Raw genomic sequence first — 18,591 nt, forward strand, 5'->3', positions numbered from 1 at the left:
CCTTGGAAAGGTACACTGTCTTAGTTTATTTAAGGCTGCCTTATTTTTGGACCTTAATTTATATGCTAGCTTAATTTTCTATTTTGCACCAATATATTGTCTTATTTGTACAAAAAAAAATTCATGTATTTACTTTAGTAATTCAATATTGTTCATATTAACTAAGGATTTTCTCATGATAGCTACCCATTTTCAAGATTAGTCATGGTTTATTTGAGTTTTTCCTTCACGTGTAAGCTAAAATCGTATTCTTTTTTTATCATGTAAGGATTAACCTTTCATTTCTATGGTCGATGGGAGTAGGCAACATTAATCTTTGCATACTCTATTAATAAGTTCTACTATTTCGTCTAAAAAAAATTAAATAATTGGAATAGATAAATTTGTTGATTTCAATATAATTTTCAAATGTTAGATGACTTAGAATGAATCAACTAGGTAAATACCAAGAGTTTGTAGCTTGAAATTGTCGAATGATTAGAGTTGTTTCGTTGCGTTCAAATGAAACTATACAAAAGTTCTCATAATTTGATGACATACAATTACTTTCGTTGAGCAAGTTTGGTAGAATTTTAACTATTATTTCTCAAGATTTTAAACTCAGTCTAATGGCTCTACAACAATTCGTAAAAACAACTAATATGTAATTTATTTTGCAATGATTTGAGATGAGTGGAGCGTTAATTTCAATCGTATCTTGAATCAACACGTAATTATATAACATTTTCTTAAGAGAATATGGATTATGCTACATTTTTAATATTTTCATTTTCACATGCTTCAGTCGTCTCAAAAAATATAAATATCCATTTATTTATCTTGCTTCTAAAATATTTTTATCCCGGTACAAAATTTCAGTTTTAGTTCATACATTTTACATTAATATTAAGCCCTTGTTTGATCCTCATTTTGGGGGAAACAATATATTTTGATTAGCAGATTTATGGAGAATGTGTGACTAAAAATTAAAGAAATTTTTTGAATTTGCGTGTAATATTATTTCATTGAAGAATGTGCGTTTGAAAATGAGTTTTGAAAAAATGAATTTTTCGAAGAATGTAAATCAAACAATGGCTAAATATAAACAGACAGTACAATATATAAGTTTTAATTATTATTTTTTTAAATATTATTTTATTTAATGCAGAGATAAATAGAGATATTCGAATACAAGATAAGAATGAAAGGACCCCGCCCTGACCCTTGGCATGGCATATAAGTACTATTGTTGAATGGCATATTGATTGCTCACTTGTTTGTAATGTCGTATTCATTTATGATTTGTGACAGTTTATAGAGGCTTAAAATGGAAAACTATTCTCAATTATACCTTAGATTAAAGATGAAAAAAGAGATGTTACATAGAATTGTATGTCTTTTCTAAATGGCCAAATGCCAAGATCCAAATTAAGTAGCTTGTCACCAAACTTTGGTATAATAAATAAATATATGTGGGGTTCTAACTAAATGCCACACCTATAAGTCTCAAGAAAATTCTATTTATTTAGAGTAGAAATGGAAATGGATGGCAATTATTATATACCTCATTTATTAAGTTTCTCATTCGTTTTAGTTAGAGGCATGTAGTTTATGAATAAATAAAATATTTCAAATAGTCGCATAGCCCCTGTTTGGAGGAAATTTTTAGGGCAAAAAAATCAATTTTTTGACCGTTTACAACCATTTGCAACCGTTATTTTTTACACTCTCACATGTGGGTACCAGGTGACCAAACAAGGGTCATAAAATTGCTTTTCTTTTTGTGAAAGAGCTGCTCCAAATAGGGGCATAATACGATATGTTTAGAATTCACTTCAAAATCCACCTAGGTGCGTAGGTAGAGAATCAATTAGACGTATAAATAAAACATTACAAAAATTTGTATGACTTTATTTGTTTATGAAATGTGATTACCATTAAATCTTGACAAAAAAAATAATAATAAGCGAAAAATATCAAGTTTCTTGATTTATTTAGTTTTTTCCCATATGTGTACACATGATATATAATTCTAATCTCTTAAATTAAAAACTTTTATGAGTCGTATTGTTGAGAATATTATAGATTTTTGTAATTATTCATTTAAATAGGAAAAAATTTAAATAGCAGCAGAAAAACTATGCGCGGCCAAGTTGCACGAGACATAAAGACTCATTGAATCTCCTTAATTATTTGGTATCAATATTGAGTAGTGATTGAATTTGCAATAATTAGTCAAAAAGCATATTCATGAACAAAATTTCAAAGACAAATAGGATTCGACTGCTTTTTTTGGAAGGAATAATAATCTTGACAACTTGGTATAGCATCTCTATTTTTACTTTTGTTTTTTGATTTATTGGTCTTGTCCTGCCTTGTCGTTTACTATTGTTTCACTGCCTTTGTCTCAGTGTAACTTTATTCTCAACATCAGTAAACAAAGAAAATAAGAGTTACACTTTATTCTTGGGAAAATTGGAGCTGAAGGTCGCTAACTTTCTACTCGTGTCAAATTTCCATCTGTAATCTTTCAATTTGTTTGTACCGAAGCCGTCAAAACTGAACAATTAGCACACGATTGTGTTTTCAAGGAACAAAATATCGTTAAAAAGGTGATGAAGTTGGGAAAGAAAGATAGACGTTTTCACAAAACTTTAGTTGAAAAACTGTTCTACACGAGTTATATCGAACCATATTTTTAAAGTTGTCGAATATTTTCTTGTGGAAAATACCATGTGCAGCTGATGTTTGATTTCCGATGTTATTTAGAACAAAATAAAATATTCGAGACAAACGTGTTCTTTTTTAAAAGTTAAATTACCCAAAAGCAACATTGAGTAAAGATATGGGACCTCCCTAACAATTTGTGATGTGAGAGAGAGATTTGTGTTCATTTATATTCAAGGAACTTCCAAAAATTGGGTTCTCTCTCTTCAGACGGACACTCGTTTTTGTCCATCTTCTTTATCCTGTACTATTTATTCTACTACCAACAGTAATTTGTTTAGTCTCTAACCTGCCTTTTCTAGTCATTTTACAAATCTGTGTAGTGTAAAATTTACCAGGGATTTGTCAAAGAAACAATGACTTAATGTTGCTAATAATTCAGACACAGAGAGAGACACTTGCATCTCGTTCTTTGCAAAATTAAGCTGAAAGCTTGATTCTTTAGTCTCTTCTTCAATGCCATTCTTCTCCAAATCTGTAAGTCTCTCTCTTCAAAAGCACTTGTTTTTGTATCACGTGTGTCAAATCCCTTTTTTTCTTGCTTCTTGTTATTGATTTTCGTTATTTTCTTCTTTTTCTTGGTAATAGAAACGATAATTAACAGCTAGAATTATATTTTATTCTGTTTTGTCCTGATCTTAAAAATTTCTTGAATATTTTGTTTCTTTATTTTCTCTTCTCTGATATGTAAATGTTTCAATTTGAATACAAGATCTGGCTCAATTCTGGGCTCATTCTAGTACCCCCGAAGTGTGATTCTCTCTTGGTTAGTTTGTGGGATTTTCTTTTATTATTGACATAACGTTACATATTTTGGGTTTTCTTCGTTAGAATTTTGTTCATTTTAGTCCTTTTTTGGTGACGTTAACTACGGGAATTAAGATTTTCTGAAGAAATTTAAGTTACAAGGGTTTTGACATTAATGTATGGGCGTGTTGTCAAGAATTCGAGGAATTATTCCGAGCCTGTCGTGCCAATCCCCTACCCTAAAGGTGACCAAATCTATTCTTTACAAGAAGATTATAATGCTTCTTGGTTAAACTATTTTTAGTCATTTTGTAATTATGTACCCCGGTAGAGGAATTAGGAAGTTGTACAGTGGTAATGGAAGGTCAACTATATAGTCATGCTCAGTGGCGGATCCATCTGAGTTTGGGCGGACGCTCGACGGCCTCAGCCCAGTATATGGGGAAAAAATCCCAGCTGAGCCAGCACGGGCTGCTACCATGGCTTGCCAGTTGTTGGCTTCGCTTTTCTTAGATAATAAGCTCTACTTTTTATTTTATAATTTTAAGGGGTCTCTCTTTTGATCTTATAGTTGATGAAAGGTCAAAGGCTGGTCATGCTGTTTCTCGGGTGTGCAAATCTTCAGTTTACTTAAGATTGTCTTCTCTTTTCAGTGTTAGTCGAATTTTTTTTTTTTTTTTTCACTTGGTGGCCAATGAGTGCAAACTTGTGTCTTGATAATGTTTTGAATCTGTGTGTTTTGCTGGTGTATTAACCGACTTTAAAATATCATTTAATGAATAGATTTCCTCTATTGTTTTGTCAGATGTCGTGGTCTATTCAAAATTTATAGGTTCTTATTTGCTGGCTCCTCTTTCCATTTTTCCTGGTTGGCATATTGGTATATTGGTATCAGATTTTATATTGTTCAGTTCTTGACCAAATTAAATTTTTTGAAGTTCAAGATTGTAGTACTCTTAGGTGTCATCTCTGAAACTTGTATGTGCATTGTTATGGAAAGATACAATGGTTACTTCAGAAGCCTGAGAGTTTTCTTACAGGAAGTTTATTATTGTTTTTCTTTTCCTGGTTGCTGCATCAGTATCAGTGTTGCTAGCGATATTATATCCATTTCTCGAACAGTGAGAATTTTAAAGAATCAAATTGCAATTCTCTCTTGACATGCCATTGCAATACAACTTTTACTTACGAGAGTCTTGAACCAATCTTCAAGTCACATGATTGGAAAAAGGTAGATCGAAAAAGCCACTTTGCAAGATTTAGGATACGTATAATCAATAATTACACGAGAGGCTGCATTGTGGCTTTCCACTTCTTGAAGTTAAAAAAAAGTATATTGGCACTCTTTTTACTGAATCTTCTGATTCCTTTTTCAGTTCCTCTACATAATTTTGCTAACAAATTTTCCCTGGGCGAACAGTGCCTTTCTCATCGAATTGCAGACTACCAACTCTTTGTCATGTACAAATGCACTTGAATTGCTTAAGTAACATGCTTAAGCATAAAATGAAGGTTCTAGAGAGTACGTAGATAATGGGCAGTTAAAGAAATTACTTAATCAAGGTAATTGAGTTTGGCGATGACCATTTATTAAATAGCTAGACATATATTATTCACATTCATCATTTTCTTGGCTATTTCAAAGAATCAGCTCCATAGAACAATCTATTAGTGGACGGACTAACAGATGAACTTCTTCCACTATGTTATACAGTTCTCTTTTTAAGAACTTAAGCGACCACGTGCTCTAGTTTTACTGAGAAGGATAATGTCATGAGTTGGATATGAGACGATTCCTTTTCATCTACGTGCTTGGGAGATAACTAGGAAGATTGAGTTACTGTATGCTGCAAACCAACAATGTTTTGGATGTTTATATTTGCATTGTTGAGTTCCATTCCCAATTCCCTTCTCTTTTATCGTTACAGTTTTTAAATTTTTATGTTTACGAAAAATTTCCTAGGGAACACATTACACTGTTGCCTCGGTTTCAGTTGATTTTAAGCATGTGATGTTCGTATCAAAAGTTTCCAGACACCACCTTTGTACTATCATAAATCTTGTGGAAAAACGTACACTAATGGTATGTGTGGCAAGATAGATTAAAAGTAATGGAAAGTATTGAAAAATAAATGCAATCTGAAATTTCGTTCTTTGCATTATCCATTGCCATAACATGCACTAATTATTTCGTGTAGCATGGTTATCAGATAATAATGTGGATTGTCAAAATCATCGGCTGTTATGTACGAAGATCTCTTGTGCAATAAACTGAAGAAATTTGGAATTGGGGAAGAAAAAAATGTTGATGTTGTTTTATCTATGTATTATTGTCTTCCCTATTTTTTTTTATTTTTTTTTCATTTTGATATGTAAGTTTAAAATGCCCTTTCTCTGATTTCCTTTGCCGACTCTGTTACTCACAAGCCTTATGCTTGCTTATTTTGTCCAGATATACAAGATGCCATTTGGTCTGGTTTGATATACAGTTTCCTTACAGAAGCAACATGGCATTAGGATCCAAAAAAGGGTGGAAATCAGTAGTTCCCCTCCATTTGAAAGGAAAATCAGCTCCGCGGTTTTGGTTATTCCCCAAAACAAAGTCAGCCAATTTTGGTCCTGGGAATACTCCGGTTTATCTCAATGTATATGACTTGACACCAATGAATGGTTATGTCTATTGGGCTGGCCTAGGTATTTTTCACTCTGGTGTGGAAGGTAAATTCAACTGTCTTTGTCATATTATCTTTTAGATCTAATCTCCTACGCACAGCAGGCAGTATAAAAATTTCTCAAAGTTGAGATGGTAGGAGAACTTTACTTACGGTTTTCTGCAACGGTTATACATTTAGAGAACAATACTTAAGGTTCTCTTTGGCACATCAGCAGTGAGAATTTTTTATCTTGCCCCCATGGGCAGTAGATCAATATATATCTTTTATGTCTCTAGTTCCCATTTCTTATTTCTTAAGAAAGCACACAATTCTGATATGTCGTGATAAAGTTCAGCAAGGGCAATCATGTTTTGATACAATGCAACAACATCCATCTGTCATTTGGAGTTTGACTAAAAAAAGCCATGAAATTCTATTCTGAAAATGAAAAATAAAATGAAAAGACGAGTTTGCTCGACTAATTTACTAAAAATTGAAAAGAAATTATCTAGTATGGTAGTTTTATGATATTAGTAAACCTGCAGCCGTCAAAAGAAAGAACTATATTTTTTTTCTTAATTATCCCAGTCTGTACTTTACAGTTCACGGTGTAGAGTATGCATTCGGAGCTCATGACTATCCTTCAAGTGGCGTGTTCGAAGTTGAACCCCGACAATGCCCGGGTTTTAAGTTTAGGAAGTCAATATTCATTGGGACGACGTGCTTGGACAGCACCCAGGTTAGGGAGTTCATGGAACGTCAAGCTGCAAGTTACAATGGTGATACATATCACTTGATCGTCAAGAACTGTAACCATTTCTGCAAGGACATATGTTACAAATTAACAGGGAAGAGAATTCCAAAATGGGTAAATCGACTGGCAAAATTGGGTACTTTTCTTCAACCATATGCCCACTTCAAGAAAGTTGACATTCATTTATCCAAATGCAGTTTTTTGTATCCACTCCTATAGCAAACTTATCAGCATCTACTGAGCTAAGTTATTTTCGTTTTTTAGGTTCGATCTTCAATTGTGTTTTACCCGAAGCCCTTAAAATTAGTGCGGTGCAACACGACCACAAAGGCCAAGGATATGATGATAGTGAAAAGAGAAGGCTAAGAAGTACTTTCAGTTGTCTGTCGTCAATTTCAATGAGACAGAGGCAGTTGTCAACATCTTCCTTGTTTCTACAGTCCCCATTAAAAGGATGCTTGCCAACTTGGGAATTGAGAAGGTCGATGAGTGGCTCGCTCAAGGTAAGGTAAGTTGAAAAATGGCTTCATAAAATTTCGTTTTCTTGTGCTTATGCATGTTTTCATGGTGAAGCTATATATGCTTGGGTGAGTAGTTTGTGAATCGTGACATTTTCTTGACCTCTTGATTTTTCCCTGTCAGTGTAACAATGTGTTCGTCTTTTAAGGGATCGGATGTTGTAAATCAACTTGTATTGAAGGGACTTAAAGAAAGTATCTCGAATTTCATGTTAACAATATTTCATTTTCGATTGTGTCGCTTGGTAATACATTGGATATCTTTGTTAAAAAAGTAAAAATGGATTCGTCACGTAAGAAAAGGATACTAAATTTTGTTATGGAATCCTTAAATGAAACAAAACTGAAAGTTGAGTAATGAATTCAAAATAAAAAAGCTAGTGACTCGAATGAAACTTCGTTCAAATTTGAGCAACCTTCCATCATTTTTATTTTCACTATCTGTCTGGTACAAAAATAAAAAATTATGAGGAAATTAGATGGAGATGTCATGTGAATTATTCTTCTTGTACAATCGGAGTTAACAACTCTGATTGACAATGTATTCATAGGAGGGGGTCCATGATTTTTTTATTCAGCGTGGGCCCTTCTCCCATATGTCTAATTGTTAACTGGGGTTGTCAACCTCGATTGTACACATAGCACAACTGGATGTCATGTAACTTTCAGACAAATTGCACAGTTTCTTAGTTTACTAGGATTCCTTGATGACTATAGTCAGCTATCTTCAATCTCGTAAAGTCGCGCCAGCTATTTTGGGCCCATATCTTATGCATCCCGGAAACTCTCATTTCTTTAACCGGAAAACTGGGTTTCTCGACAATTTTAGAATTATTAATCTTTTTCAGAAATCAAAGTAGAATTAGCCTTGTGTATGTAGATTACAAAAGGTATCGACAACAATGACAATAATAATAATAACTGAACACCCGCCACCTCACCACCATTGACAGCACCACAACTACCTCACTATCGCTGCTAGCATCATCACCGTTGCTAGCACCATCACCTCCTGCACCAACTACACCACACCACCTGAACAACCATAGGAAGAAAAAACAACCAACAAAAATCAACCCAAAACTCCAACTAAGCAGATTATAGGAAGAAGAAACCCTACAAAACCCCCAAACCATTGTCATCGTGGCTCTACTCTACCAAGTCGGGAATCTATAGATTAGAAGGATATTTTGGGGGAAATCTATGAAATGATCTTCACTACCACTAGATCTCCGGTGACAATCTATTTCCCACCTTCAAATCCGACCTACGAAGTCTAAGAAACACTCAAAGCTAGTTGTTATAGAGACTTCTTCTGTCCATCGTACGAGCACCACCACCATTGGATGTTCAACGAAGATTCCGTTCCCATCCTTCTCTGTGATTGTCGCCACGAATGGGCAGTATGCTTTGGCCATGGCACACACAGACGTGGCGTGGTGATTAATGAAACAAACAGTTCTTATGGGAGTGAAGACAGTGGTCTTGGTGAGTGGGAGGGATTGAATATAACTGATTTTTTTATTTTAAAAATAATAATAATAATAATAACCAATACCTGAATTTTGAAATTAAAACTTTAGGGTTTAAGGGAATTTTCTCAAATAATAATAATAAATAAAGTAGTCTTGATCCGAATAGAGTTCACTTCACTAAGCTTTGCAGGAAGATTGGACTTCTTTCCCATGATATCACGAATAATTTATTTATTTATACTTTTTTGGGTATGTGGAAACTGGCCATCCACATTCAGTCCGGCGCTATATTACCTGTGGTTATAAAGGGATTTTCAATATAGAAATTTATCCATTTATTCAATGAGAGACAAGATAAACGAAGCTAATATCACTTGAAATCTCTGCCTGGTTACGATAACTAGAGAAGTGTTTATTCCATGGAAACCATTGGTTGAAACTCGAGCAAAGGAACCTGCAATAACAGGAACTAAAGACAACTGCTGAACTATGAAGCAACTAAACTACAGATTGCTTGGAGTAGGATACCAAGAGGATTTGCTAGAGAAGGATTTGGTTATCCTGTCGGAATGCAATGAAATAGGATTCACATTAGTCTAATTCTTTATATTCAAAATCAGCAGGGAAGTATTTGGAATGTCAAGATCATCATTATGCATTTCCGAGATCAAAGTATTTCACAAAATGAAGTGAAGTTCATTTATACTACTAAATTACGCAGAGAGAACAAATCTGTATTGTTTATAGCATCTCATAAGCAAGAGACATACTTGTTTAGGACACAAACTATTCCTTCGCTTTTCCTCTCCTATGATATCTATATTCACTCGAAAGGCAGCAATCCCGTTGCCTATTCAACTAGATCAAACAGCACATATACACATATCTGCAGAACAAATAACCAGATAAAACCCAATACATGGTAGCAAAAGAGAGAACAAAAAACACTAATCTTTACTCATTTTGAGCAAAGTACAGAAATAATAACAAAGAATCCATCTTTTCCCTTATGGAATACATTATAATCCCTACACTAAATTTAAAACAAATATCCCATTTCAAATGGTAATTGTTCTTTCACCACCATAACGAATGATCAATCAAAGTATCTAGCCATTATCTGATAACCAAAAAGGTTGCAGTCGACTCTAATTTATTGAGAATACAGCTTTCTTTGTTATTCTTCGTTTATTGCATTTGAAATTCAAATTTAATATCTTCAATACCATCAAATGAAGCACCATCATACCTGAACAAATCAACAAGCTATCCAATTCTTATGTGTACTAATGATAGCAGACAAGAGCCCTGCTGATGAAACCAACATCGGCGCAGAAAGCCTTCCTTTACCGTCTCGAATATCAGCCAATGCCATCAATCCATCCGCCAAATCCTGAATTGTCGAAAGCTTCTTCATGAACTTCTTCTCCCTCAATTTCCTCAACTTCCCCATCTCCTCTTCGCACCGAATTCCCCTCAACTCGGCCACTTCAATGATCGTCATCAAACACCTCTCATCCTCACTAATTTTCCTCAATTCTCTAACCTTCAAACTCACGCTCCCAAAATAACCAATAAACTCGCACCAAGCACTCAATTTTTGCAATCTATTCAAATACCTTTTATCAATCAAACCCGTTTTTCCTAGCCAAACAAACTGTTCGATAAAATAATACAACCCCTCTCCTCCATAGGCTATTAAAAAAAGAAAAAAGTCCAAATCATACCCAGAACTAAAGTTCGCCGTCCTTAAAGCATTCACATCCTGAACAAATTTGCCCAAGCGAAACGCTTTACGGCTTATTCCGACGCTTGACTCGAAGGATTTAAGGCGATTAATTAATGGGTTTTTCGTGTCAGGGATTACTGAGGAGGCCAGAATTATTTTGGTAGCATAGCGTGAGATTTTGAGTAGTTTGTCTACACCATCTCTTTTGGCCAAGTAGATTTCCAGGTGGTTCGAGAAATCTTTAGTTGGCTTTGTTGAAGGAACCTGGGTTTTGGAATTTTGAGTTGAAACTTTCGATTCCATGGAGTTTTACAGAGAATTTGAAATTGACGAAGAAGATCCAATGTTCGTTATTTTATTTTCCTTTAAAACAAATGAAATCGAAGTTGGGCATGACTCGTAAAAGGGAAATTATATCCTTTATCCCCGACTTTTAAAGAGTATCAAGTTTTTCTTCAATATTATGTTTATTTTCGTATAGTCAATATTTAATTAAAGAAGCTATTTAAATCTAGGTCATAACATCAAGCAAATCTCTTAAAATTATCTTCACAAAGTTAGATTTTGCTTCCAAAGTCATTCGATGCCTAGATATTTGAGGTGGAATATGCTTTCTTCGAAAAATCATGTGACAGTTTAATGAAAATTTGACTAAAGGAACTATTTAAATCTACATAATAACATCGAACAAATCTCTTAAAACTATCTTCACAAACTTAGATTTTGCTTCCAAAGTCATTCGGTGGTTGGATATTTGAGGTGGAATATGTTTCTTCAAAAAATCGTGTGACAATTTAACAAAATTTTGAAGTAGTGTATATGATAGTAGACCACTATATATCAGTGACTTCATTGCTGTATATGTTATTTTCATCACAATAATGATGAATTACTTTATTCTTTAAAAGATAATAAATTGACTAAGAACTTTTTTTCTTATTATCACACAATCAATCTCTAATGGTAAAAAATCCATATAAGTGCTAAATCTTCACGTGATCCTTATATCTAATTTTACGAAGTTAAGTTTTGCTTCATAACTTAAATTGGTGTTTAAAAATTTGAAGTGAGACATGTCTTTATGACTAGTGAGTGTGACAGTTTATTTAACATTTAAATGAGTTTTGTCATTGAAAATTGATTGGCCAGAAAGATAATGAAAGATAAGAGAACAATTTTGATTTTCCTAAAATTATGGGATCAACTTGCTACTGAAACAATACATTGAGTTCCGATGTGCAGTTTTCAATCTGAATATGGTCTTCTTGATGTGTGTGCCTGTGATGTAATATTTATCAACCATTTCTTTTAATTACAGCTTATTTGGCAGGAATTTTGATAATTGAATATTTGACCGTTAGAAATATATTAGGTCCTATCTATAAAAAAAAAGAATCAAAAAATGACGACTGGAATAGTGAAATTCAAATTAGAGTTTGTTTGGCAGGGATTTTGATAATTGATTTTTTTACCGTTAGAAATAGAGTGGGTCTCACCTGTGAAAAAAGAATTAAAAAATGATAACTAAAATAGTGAAATTCAAATAACGGTCAAAAAATTAATTTTAATTGACTTAAAATCTATACCAAACAAGCACTTAGTCGAATAACATTATTTTTCAATTAATGAAAATAAATTGTTTTCTCTTTCTTTATGACATCTCAATAATAGAGTAATACTATTTAGTTCCATTGAAATTACAAATTCAGTCAAGATGGCACTAATGTATCATTAATTGATAGGTGAAACTAAATAAAATATTTAATTACACCTTTCATTTACTCTATTATCTAGTGTCACTGAAATTGGAATTGCAACTCGAGTCTGATTACATAACATTACTTCAATAATATTGTTATGGGCATTTTTTAAAGTGTCAAATTTGAGCACTTATTTGACGGGTTCAATTTTAAGTGATTTTTAAAACAAGCTTAACAGAAGCTTAAGGGCATGTTTGAGAGTTTTAGAGCACCGGTTTTGAGCGTTTTTTAAAGTATCGATTTTAACCATTTATGATTGGATTGATTTTGAATGATTTTAGTATCGATTTTCAAAATAGTTCAATACATGCTTGAGAGTTTATTATTCATTGATTTTTTGTACAATTTTTTTCTTATAAGTGATATTTTACTTACACATAATTTATTTACATATAAGTCCCTGTTTGATGGCCTTTAAAGTAAAACATTTTTTTTTTACATATTTATTTTCAACTACACATTCACACAATAAAATATTATATATGTAAACTCAAAAATTTTCATTACTTTTTAACTATATATTCTCCAAAATTTTATTATTCAAAACATTATTTTTGGTAAATAATGGCCACCAAACATGTGCTAAGTTAATAAAAGTTAAATAATTACTTAAAATTTTAAGTTAGTATTTTTTTACTTATAAGTAAACTTTACAATTATAATTTAATTTTTTATTTTTAAATAATTTTATACGTAAGTGAATTTTTAATTATAAGTAACTTATATTAATATAAGTAAATTTTTGGCTTACTAGTAGTAGTTTTATTATACGAACAAATTTTTACACAAAAGTGATTTTTTATCTTACAAATAAAATGTTTTTATAAGTAATTTTTTAACTATACCGTATTTGTTTGTTCATAAATAATTTTTTAAGTTAATATATTTTTATTTACAAGTTAGTTTTAAAGAAAATATATTGGAAGAAAATATATTGGATGAAGATAATTATTTTATAAAGGGTAAAATTAGAAATGAATATCAGAATCCGCCAAAAATTGTCGATTTGATGAATTGAGATAACTTGTTAAAATTACATTACACCATTTTTTGATTGACTTTTAAGTCATCCAAAATCATTTGAAAATGAAAAATGGTCAGTGTACAAGGGGCATTCTCACAAGTGTTTTACAGGGCTACGTGGGCCCCCAAAAATGGTTTGGTTTAAATTTGAGTTTTTTCTCAAATCAGTTTAAACGGTTTGGTTTGAAAATCTGTTAAGAACTAGTAAAATCGAACAGTTTACACCCCTAGTCAAGGATTCTGAAAGTTTTTTAAATACACACACATTCTTTAGTAAAATTCTCAATTTTCTAGTATGAAATTTTTTACTTATAAATAAATTATTAAACATTTTAAATCAAAAAGCGGATGTTTACTTCAGTTATGAGTAATTCTTTATTTATAAGTAAACTTTATAGTTATAAGTTAATTTTGTACTTTTAAATAATTATTTATACATATTTATATTTTTACTTAAAAGTAACTTTTATATTGCATAAGTTAAACTTTTATGTTGTTACTAGTTTTTTACTTTATAATTATTTTTTGAAGCAAAAGTAATTCTTTATCTTATAAGCAATTCTTTTCTTATAAAAATAATTTTTTAGTAAGTTATTTTTATTTACAAGATAATTTTCAGCCTAATATGTGGGATGAAAATAATTATTTTATAGATAGTGAACTTGAAAGAGAATTTGAAAAAAGATCAAAATTCACCAATTTGATAGGTTGAAAAGAATAATTCTATTTGCAATCATTCACTATCGTAGTGGTCCTATATGACATATATGTATATGTTAGTTATTTGATATTTGAGGTCAGAAAAAATTACTATATTAATACATCAAATCACAAGTGTCATATAAGACGACACGTAAGACGATTATCGATTGGAAAATGTAATCAAAATTTCACCACCGACAGTAAAAAAAAGAGAGAATCTGACAATGTATGCGTAGTCATCCCATCAACTCATTTGCGTCCTTTTCTCCAATTACCATTTTCACCCTTATTGAAACATGAATGTAAGAAAAGTTTTTCAATCAGTGTGTTATTGGCAGGTGATACACCGTATACGTCTTTGCGTGTAACAACATATGCTGTCAAAATCGTACAACGTTCAGATTCTTTTGGCTACATTTTTATTCCAAATCACTGTTGCAAAGTATTAGACTTTGATAAATACATAAATGAGTGAAGTATTCTCAACTTTGTTGATAATTATAATATGAGGGTTAGATTCCTGAGATTTGGAATTAAACTCTTTGTGGGCACCGGTGTACGGATAAACTCTTGTTTTTTGGCCTGTTGGGACACATCCCGCGATTTACCTCTCTCACAATTCTCTAGGAGCGTTGGAGGGGGAGGGGGTGAGGACCCTCAAAATTGAGGTTCAACTTTTTTTTTTCTTTTTTTTTTTTCAAGTAGCTTATTTTTATCGTTAACCAACATGGTTCATGTTAAGGATCAAAGATCCAAACTTTCAAAATCAATGCATTTCTTGGTGTTGACATTGTATTAGAATTGAATATGTATTAGAATTTGAGAAAGAAGCAATTTACGTGTATTTTAAGGATTGATTTCATAGGTTTGTAATCCAAAACTATCACTTATTTATAATTTTCCACTCACAATCCACGAATTACCGTCAACTTTTGTGAATTTCATGAAAAACCACCGAGCGAACAAGATTATAAACTAATCTAACGGCTAGTTTTTATAACCATGCTTATGCATGGTTCAAGGCAAAATGGCTTCAATTTTTGCAGAAGCAGGCCATACTCGTACACGGGGTTAAAAATGCCCACTCGTCAATTTCTTCCCATTTTGATCTCACGTCGGTTTGTCTTCTTTCAATGGTAATTATTTGTTCCATTCCCCCTTTCAACATAATTGTCGAACAAAATATAACAGAAGCTAGTATGAAGTGTACTCGACCCTTCTGTTTCAGGTTTGGCTACATGGAAGGATGAAATCCTCCTCATTCTAGATAATTTCTTGAAGTGTCAACTCTGAAATTCAAACATTTTGACAGACAAAACACCAACTATTGAGACCATTGCTTAGTGCAACTGCAGGATGCAACCACCATTGCGTCCATCTTTCTTATTGATATTTCACCGAATGAATACCAAATTTTTGACAGGAAAATTCTCAGTATTAACTTTTCTTTGATTCGATATGTCCAACAATAGAAAAACTAGCAGTTGTAATATAAAATCACTGCTTCAAACGGTAAAAAATGAGATTAGACAAAAAAGAATGCCAAACACTGGAATGCGTTATAATTAAGACAGCATCAAAATAGTTTATAGGTGAATAAACTCTCACCAGTCTTCAGTCTGCGATGTAAATAATAATACAGGATGAAAATAAGAAAGAAGAAACTACTATCCACTTGCAATCCTTCAAGAACTTGAAAGGCATGAGCAATAGTGGAAATACTGAAACTTAAAACCAATCCATCCTAAATTGGTTGAATTCATAAGCTTTTACTAGACGGTGACTTCAATGAGATTAATGCACGTACCGCATCAATGTAATGAAAGTGAAGGAACCACGACAATGATGGACTGACCTGAATAATGTTTCCCCAGCAGAGTTATGTAAAACTTTTTCTTTAACACAGGCAATATAAAGAACAAACTGAGTCGAGCTACGATGGTGAAAACTAACAAGTTGAGTTATAAAGTTCAATCTGCAAGTACTTTTTGGCACAAGAAGCCCTCACAAACTTAAGAATTAAGATCATCCATATTTCCACCCACTGCAATTGTTCTCAAATTCGAGTGCTCCCACTTCCTAGTGTGAGCTCAAGATCATCGAATCCCACCTCATGAATCCTCTCCCCTTCCCAAGCCTTCACTGCTACATTATCAAACCCAAATTCTTTACCCTTCCCTTTGTCCAACATGGCATCCTTGGAAGGAAGGTGTTGAGCCACGTGTTTCACAAGATTAAAGGTCGGAGAGGTTGGAACCATGTTGGGTGCATTTGGATATGCTTGGAAGTTCATCCAGTGACCAGAATCAATAGTAGATGAATCCGACTCGTCACATTCGGGGATAGTGGTAGTTGGAATAAAGTGTCGAACACGAGTTGGACTTGCCGGGGCAGATGCAGCAGCAGAAAAGGGGATATTCAAGACAGACATGGATTCTTTAGCGAGAGTTTCCAAACTGAATGTTTCCTTAGGGCGTCTAGTTGGAGATGAGAGCGGTGGAGTTACCGGGGCACTGTTTGATATGCGAAGAGGAGGAAGAGACGAAGGGATATTGTTAAAGAGGAATACAAATGGATGTGATGATGGATTGGCACTTTGTCGAGTCGGGCTAGGGAAGGACGAGGATGATGGACTCGGTTGGTAAGAAGGTATTGGACTTGCGAAATAAGATGATGGTGGACTTGGATTTACAGAAGAAATAGGTGTCACGTTGGTTGAAATGCTTCCAACATCCCGGCGTGGTGGTTTGCATCCCTGGATGATACATTCAATATTAAAAGCAGAATGTTAGAAACTATTAACAGAAATTGAGACAAAAAAAATGAATCAACCAAGGGAAATTTGTACAACTTTTCTAAGAATCAAAGAAGAAAATGATCATATTCATAAGGTTATCAATAGCTGTAAAAGAGAGACTGTCTACTAATTACATATCAGGATTCATTAAATTTAAATACTTTGAATTGACATTGAAATATATAAAGAAATGCTGCAGTCATGCTCAATACATGCTGATAGGAAAGAGATGAAATACTTTACCTACAAACTCTTAACAAATAGTCTTAATTCTAAACTCCAAAATCTGAATCGCCAAAAGTAAACGAATTAAAAGGAGAGAACACTCAAGCTAAGAAATTATTAGCTGCAGAAAAGAATTAATACTTCAATGCTCAAAAAATCAGCTTCCCAAGTATTCTTTCTTCTCTCAACATTATATACACAAAGATACATTTGGTAACACAGTACTGCACGACAAGTAGACAATGCGGCATAGCATACCAAACATGTCATAAATCTTTTGCCAATTTTTAAGTAATGGGAAATCTACCTACCAGTTTATGGAAGCTATGAATATAGCCTTTCCAAATGCTTTAACCACAATTAGCACTACAGGTTAAACATAGGGGTAAAGAAGAAAAATCCCATGAAGAAAACCTTTCAATTAAACCCATTTTTTCCACATATAAAAAGTAAAGAAAAATAAAAATTATTTCAAAGCAAAAAACAGCAATCTTGATTCAAATAAAGCAACCCCTAATTTCGAGATCTAAGTGGATCCAAGCAAAACCCACTAACAAAGAGCAAGAAAAAATCAAACTCAGAAAAAAAAATAAAAAATAAAAAATAAAAAATCCTTACCAGATAACATAGATGAATTACTACAGAGAGAAAATTTAAAATAAAAAAGAAAAAATTACCTTGCGATGAGTGGTACCATCAGGCTCAACAATCCAACCAGCTTCAGTACAGAGAGCTTTGAGGACCTCATTGTTGTCACAGTGTTTAGGCAAATTGTAATCCCCTTGTGCCCTTAAACCTGTATAAATCTTGGCTGCTATGGCCCTTCTTCTTCTCTCTCTTCTCCTGTTGTTCTCTCTCTCTCTCCAAGAAGGCTTCCTCCTCCCACTTCCACCATTTCCATTAGCACCTCCTTCGGTTGATTCTCCAGCTTCCCACATCATTTCCCCCCTCTCTCTATCCCTCAGTGTGTCAATGGGGTGGGGGTATATTTGGTTGCAGGGTTTCTGAAGAGAAACACACTGATTCCCTCTGATCTATCAAGTGTGGAAGAATCTGTGCGTTTTCCGTGTGTGCTTACCTTTATGAATGCATATATGATACACAAATTCTTGTAGGGGAAGTTAAAAGTGTAATGCAGTACACAGAAACATCTGTTGTGAGTGAACTTGATAATTGATACAGAGTTGACGGGACCCACATCTGTGAATGATGGGAGAGATTACGAGTAAGACGCTACTGTTCGAAATTTAGATAATTTGTACGAAACGGCTTTACTGTCTTCACTATATGAATCGTTCTTATCATTTCACTATCGATATTAGGATCCTCAAATCGATCATTCTTTACACAAAAGGTCCAAGATGAAAACCGCGCGAAAGGGGGTTGGAGGGGGTGATTTTGGAGAAGAAATTGATCCAAGAAAGATAAACTTTTGTTTAAAAATATTTTTTCTTTCTTTTTTCTATGTTTTACATTAATCAACTTGACTCACATTCAATAA

At 33.2% G+C, this 18,591-nt stretch overlaps 3 protein-coding genes across 4 annotated transcripts; 1 reads left to right on the forward strand and 2 right to left on the reverse strand.

The window, feature by feature from the left end:
• Positions 1 to 2,910: 2,910 nt before the first annotated feature.
• Positions 2,911 to 7,595, forward strand: LOC111374057 (deSI-like protein At4g17486). 2 transcript variants are annotated; one of them, XM_022996679.1, is made up of 5 exons: positions 2,911 to 3,183; positions 4,874 to 5,016; positions 5,906 to 6,171; positions 6,710 to 6,997; positions 7,126 to 7,595. In XM_022996679.1, exons 3-5 carry the CDS (start codon positions 5,961 to 5,963, stop codon positions 7,371 to 7,373), a joined length of 747 nt encoding a protein of 248 aa, XP_022852447.1. In that variant the 5' UTR covers positions 2,911 to 3,183; positions 4,874 to 5,016; positions 5,906 to 5,960; the 3' UTR covers positions 7,374 to 7,595. The 2 variants fall into 2 exon arrangements, with proteins under 2 accessions (XP_022852447.1, XP_022852446.1); XM_022996678.1 differs by lacking the exon at positions 4,874 to 5,016.
• Positions 7,596 to 9,758: 2,163 nt separating this feature from the next.
• Positions 9,759 to 10,954, reverse strand: LOC111374058 (peroxisomal membrane protein 11A). Its single transcript, XM_022996680.1, has one exon. It carries the CDS (start codon positions 10,884 to 10,886, stop codon positions 10,113 to 10,115), a length of 774 nt encoding a protein of 257 aa, XP_022852448.1. The 5' UTR covers positions 10,887 to 10,954; the 3' UTR covers positions 9,759 to 10,112.
• Positions 10,955 to 15,604: 4,650 nt separating this feature from the next.
• Positions 15,605 to 18,334, reverse strand: LOC111374059 (protein BRASSINAZOLE-RESISTANT 1-like). Its single transcript, XM_022996681.1, has 2 exons — positions 17,768 to 18,334; positions 15,605 to 16,823 (listed from the first exon to the last, which is right to left on the reverse strand). The coding sequence occupies exons 1-2, from the start codon at positions 18,029 to 18,031 to the stop codon at positions 16,125 to 16,127; spliced, it is 963 nt and encodes a 320-aa protein (XP_022852449.1). The 5' UTR covers positions 18,032 to 18,334; the 3' UTR covers positions 15,605 to 16,124.
• Between the last annotated feature and the right edge of the window lie 257 nt (positions 18,335 to 18,591).

Source organism: Olea europaea, unplaced genomic scaffold, assembly GCF_002742605.1.
Source record: "Olea europaea var. sylvestris unplaced genomic scaffold, O_europaea_v1 scaffold1199, whole genome shotgun sequence".
Taxonomy (NCBI): Eukaryota; Viridiplantae; Streptophyta; class Magnoliopsida; order Lamiales; family Oleaceae; genus Olea; species Olea europaea.

Excerpts from the sequence above, each read along its gene's own strand:
- LOC111374057 (XM_022996679.1), top strand. The coding sequence starts at position 5,961 with ATGGCATTAGGATCCAAAAAAGGGTGGAAATCAGTAGTTCCCCTCCAT. Across the intron at positions 6,172-6,709 it reads TTTTCACTCTGGTGTGGAAG|TTCACGGTGTAGAGTATGCA; the intron begins GTAAATTCAACT and ends TGTACTTTACAG. Across the intron at positions 6,998-7,125 it reads AAATCGACTGGCAAAATTGG|GTTCGATCTTCAATTGTGTT; the intron begins GTACTTTTCTTC and ends TTCGTTTTTTAG.
- LOC111374058 (XM_022996680.1), bottom strand. The coding sequence starts at position 10,886 with ATGGAATCGAAAGTTTCAACTCAAAATTCCAAAACCCAGGTTCCTTCA.
- LOC111374059 (XM_022996681.1), bottom strand. The coding sequence starts at position 18,031 with ATGATGTGGGAAGCTGGAGAATCAACCGAAGGAGGTGCTAATGGAAAT. Across the intron at positions 16,824-17,767 it reads ATGGTACCACTCATCGCAAG|GGATGCAAACCACCACGCCG; the intron begins GTAATTTTTTCT and ends TGTATCATCCAG.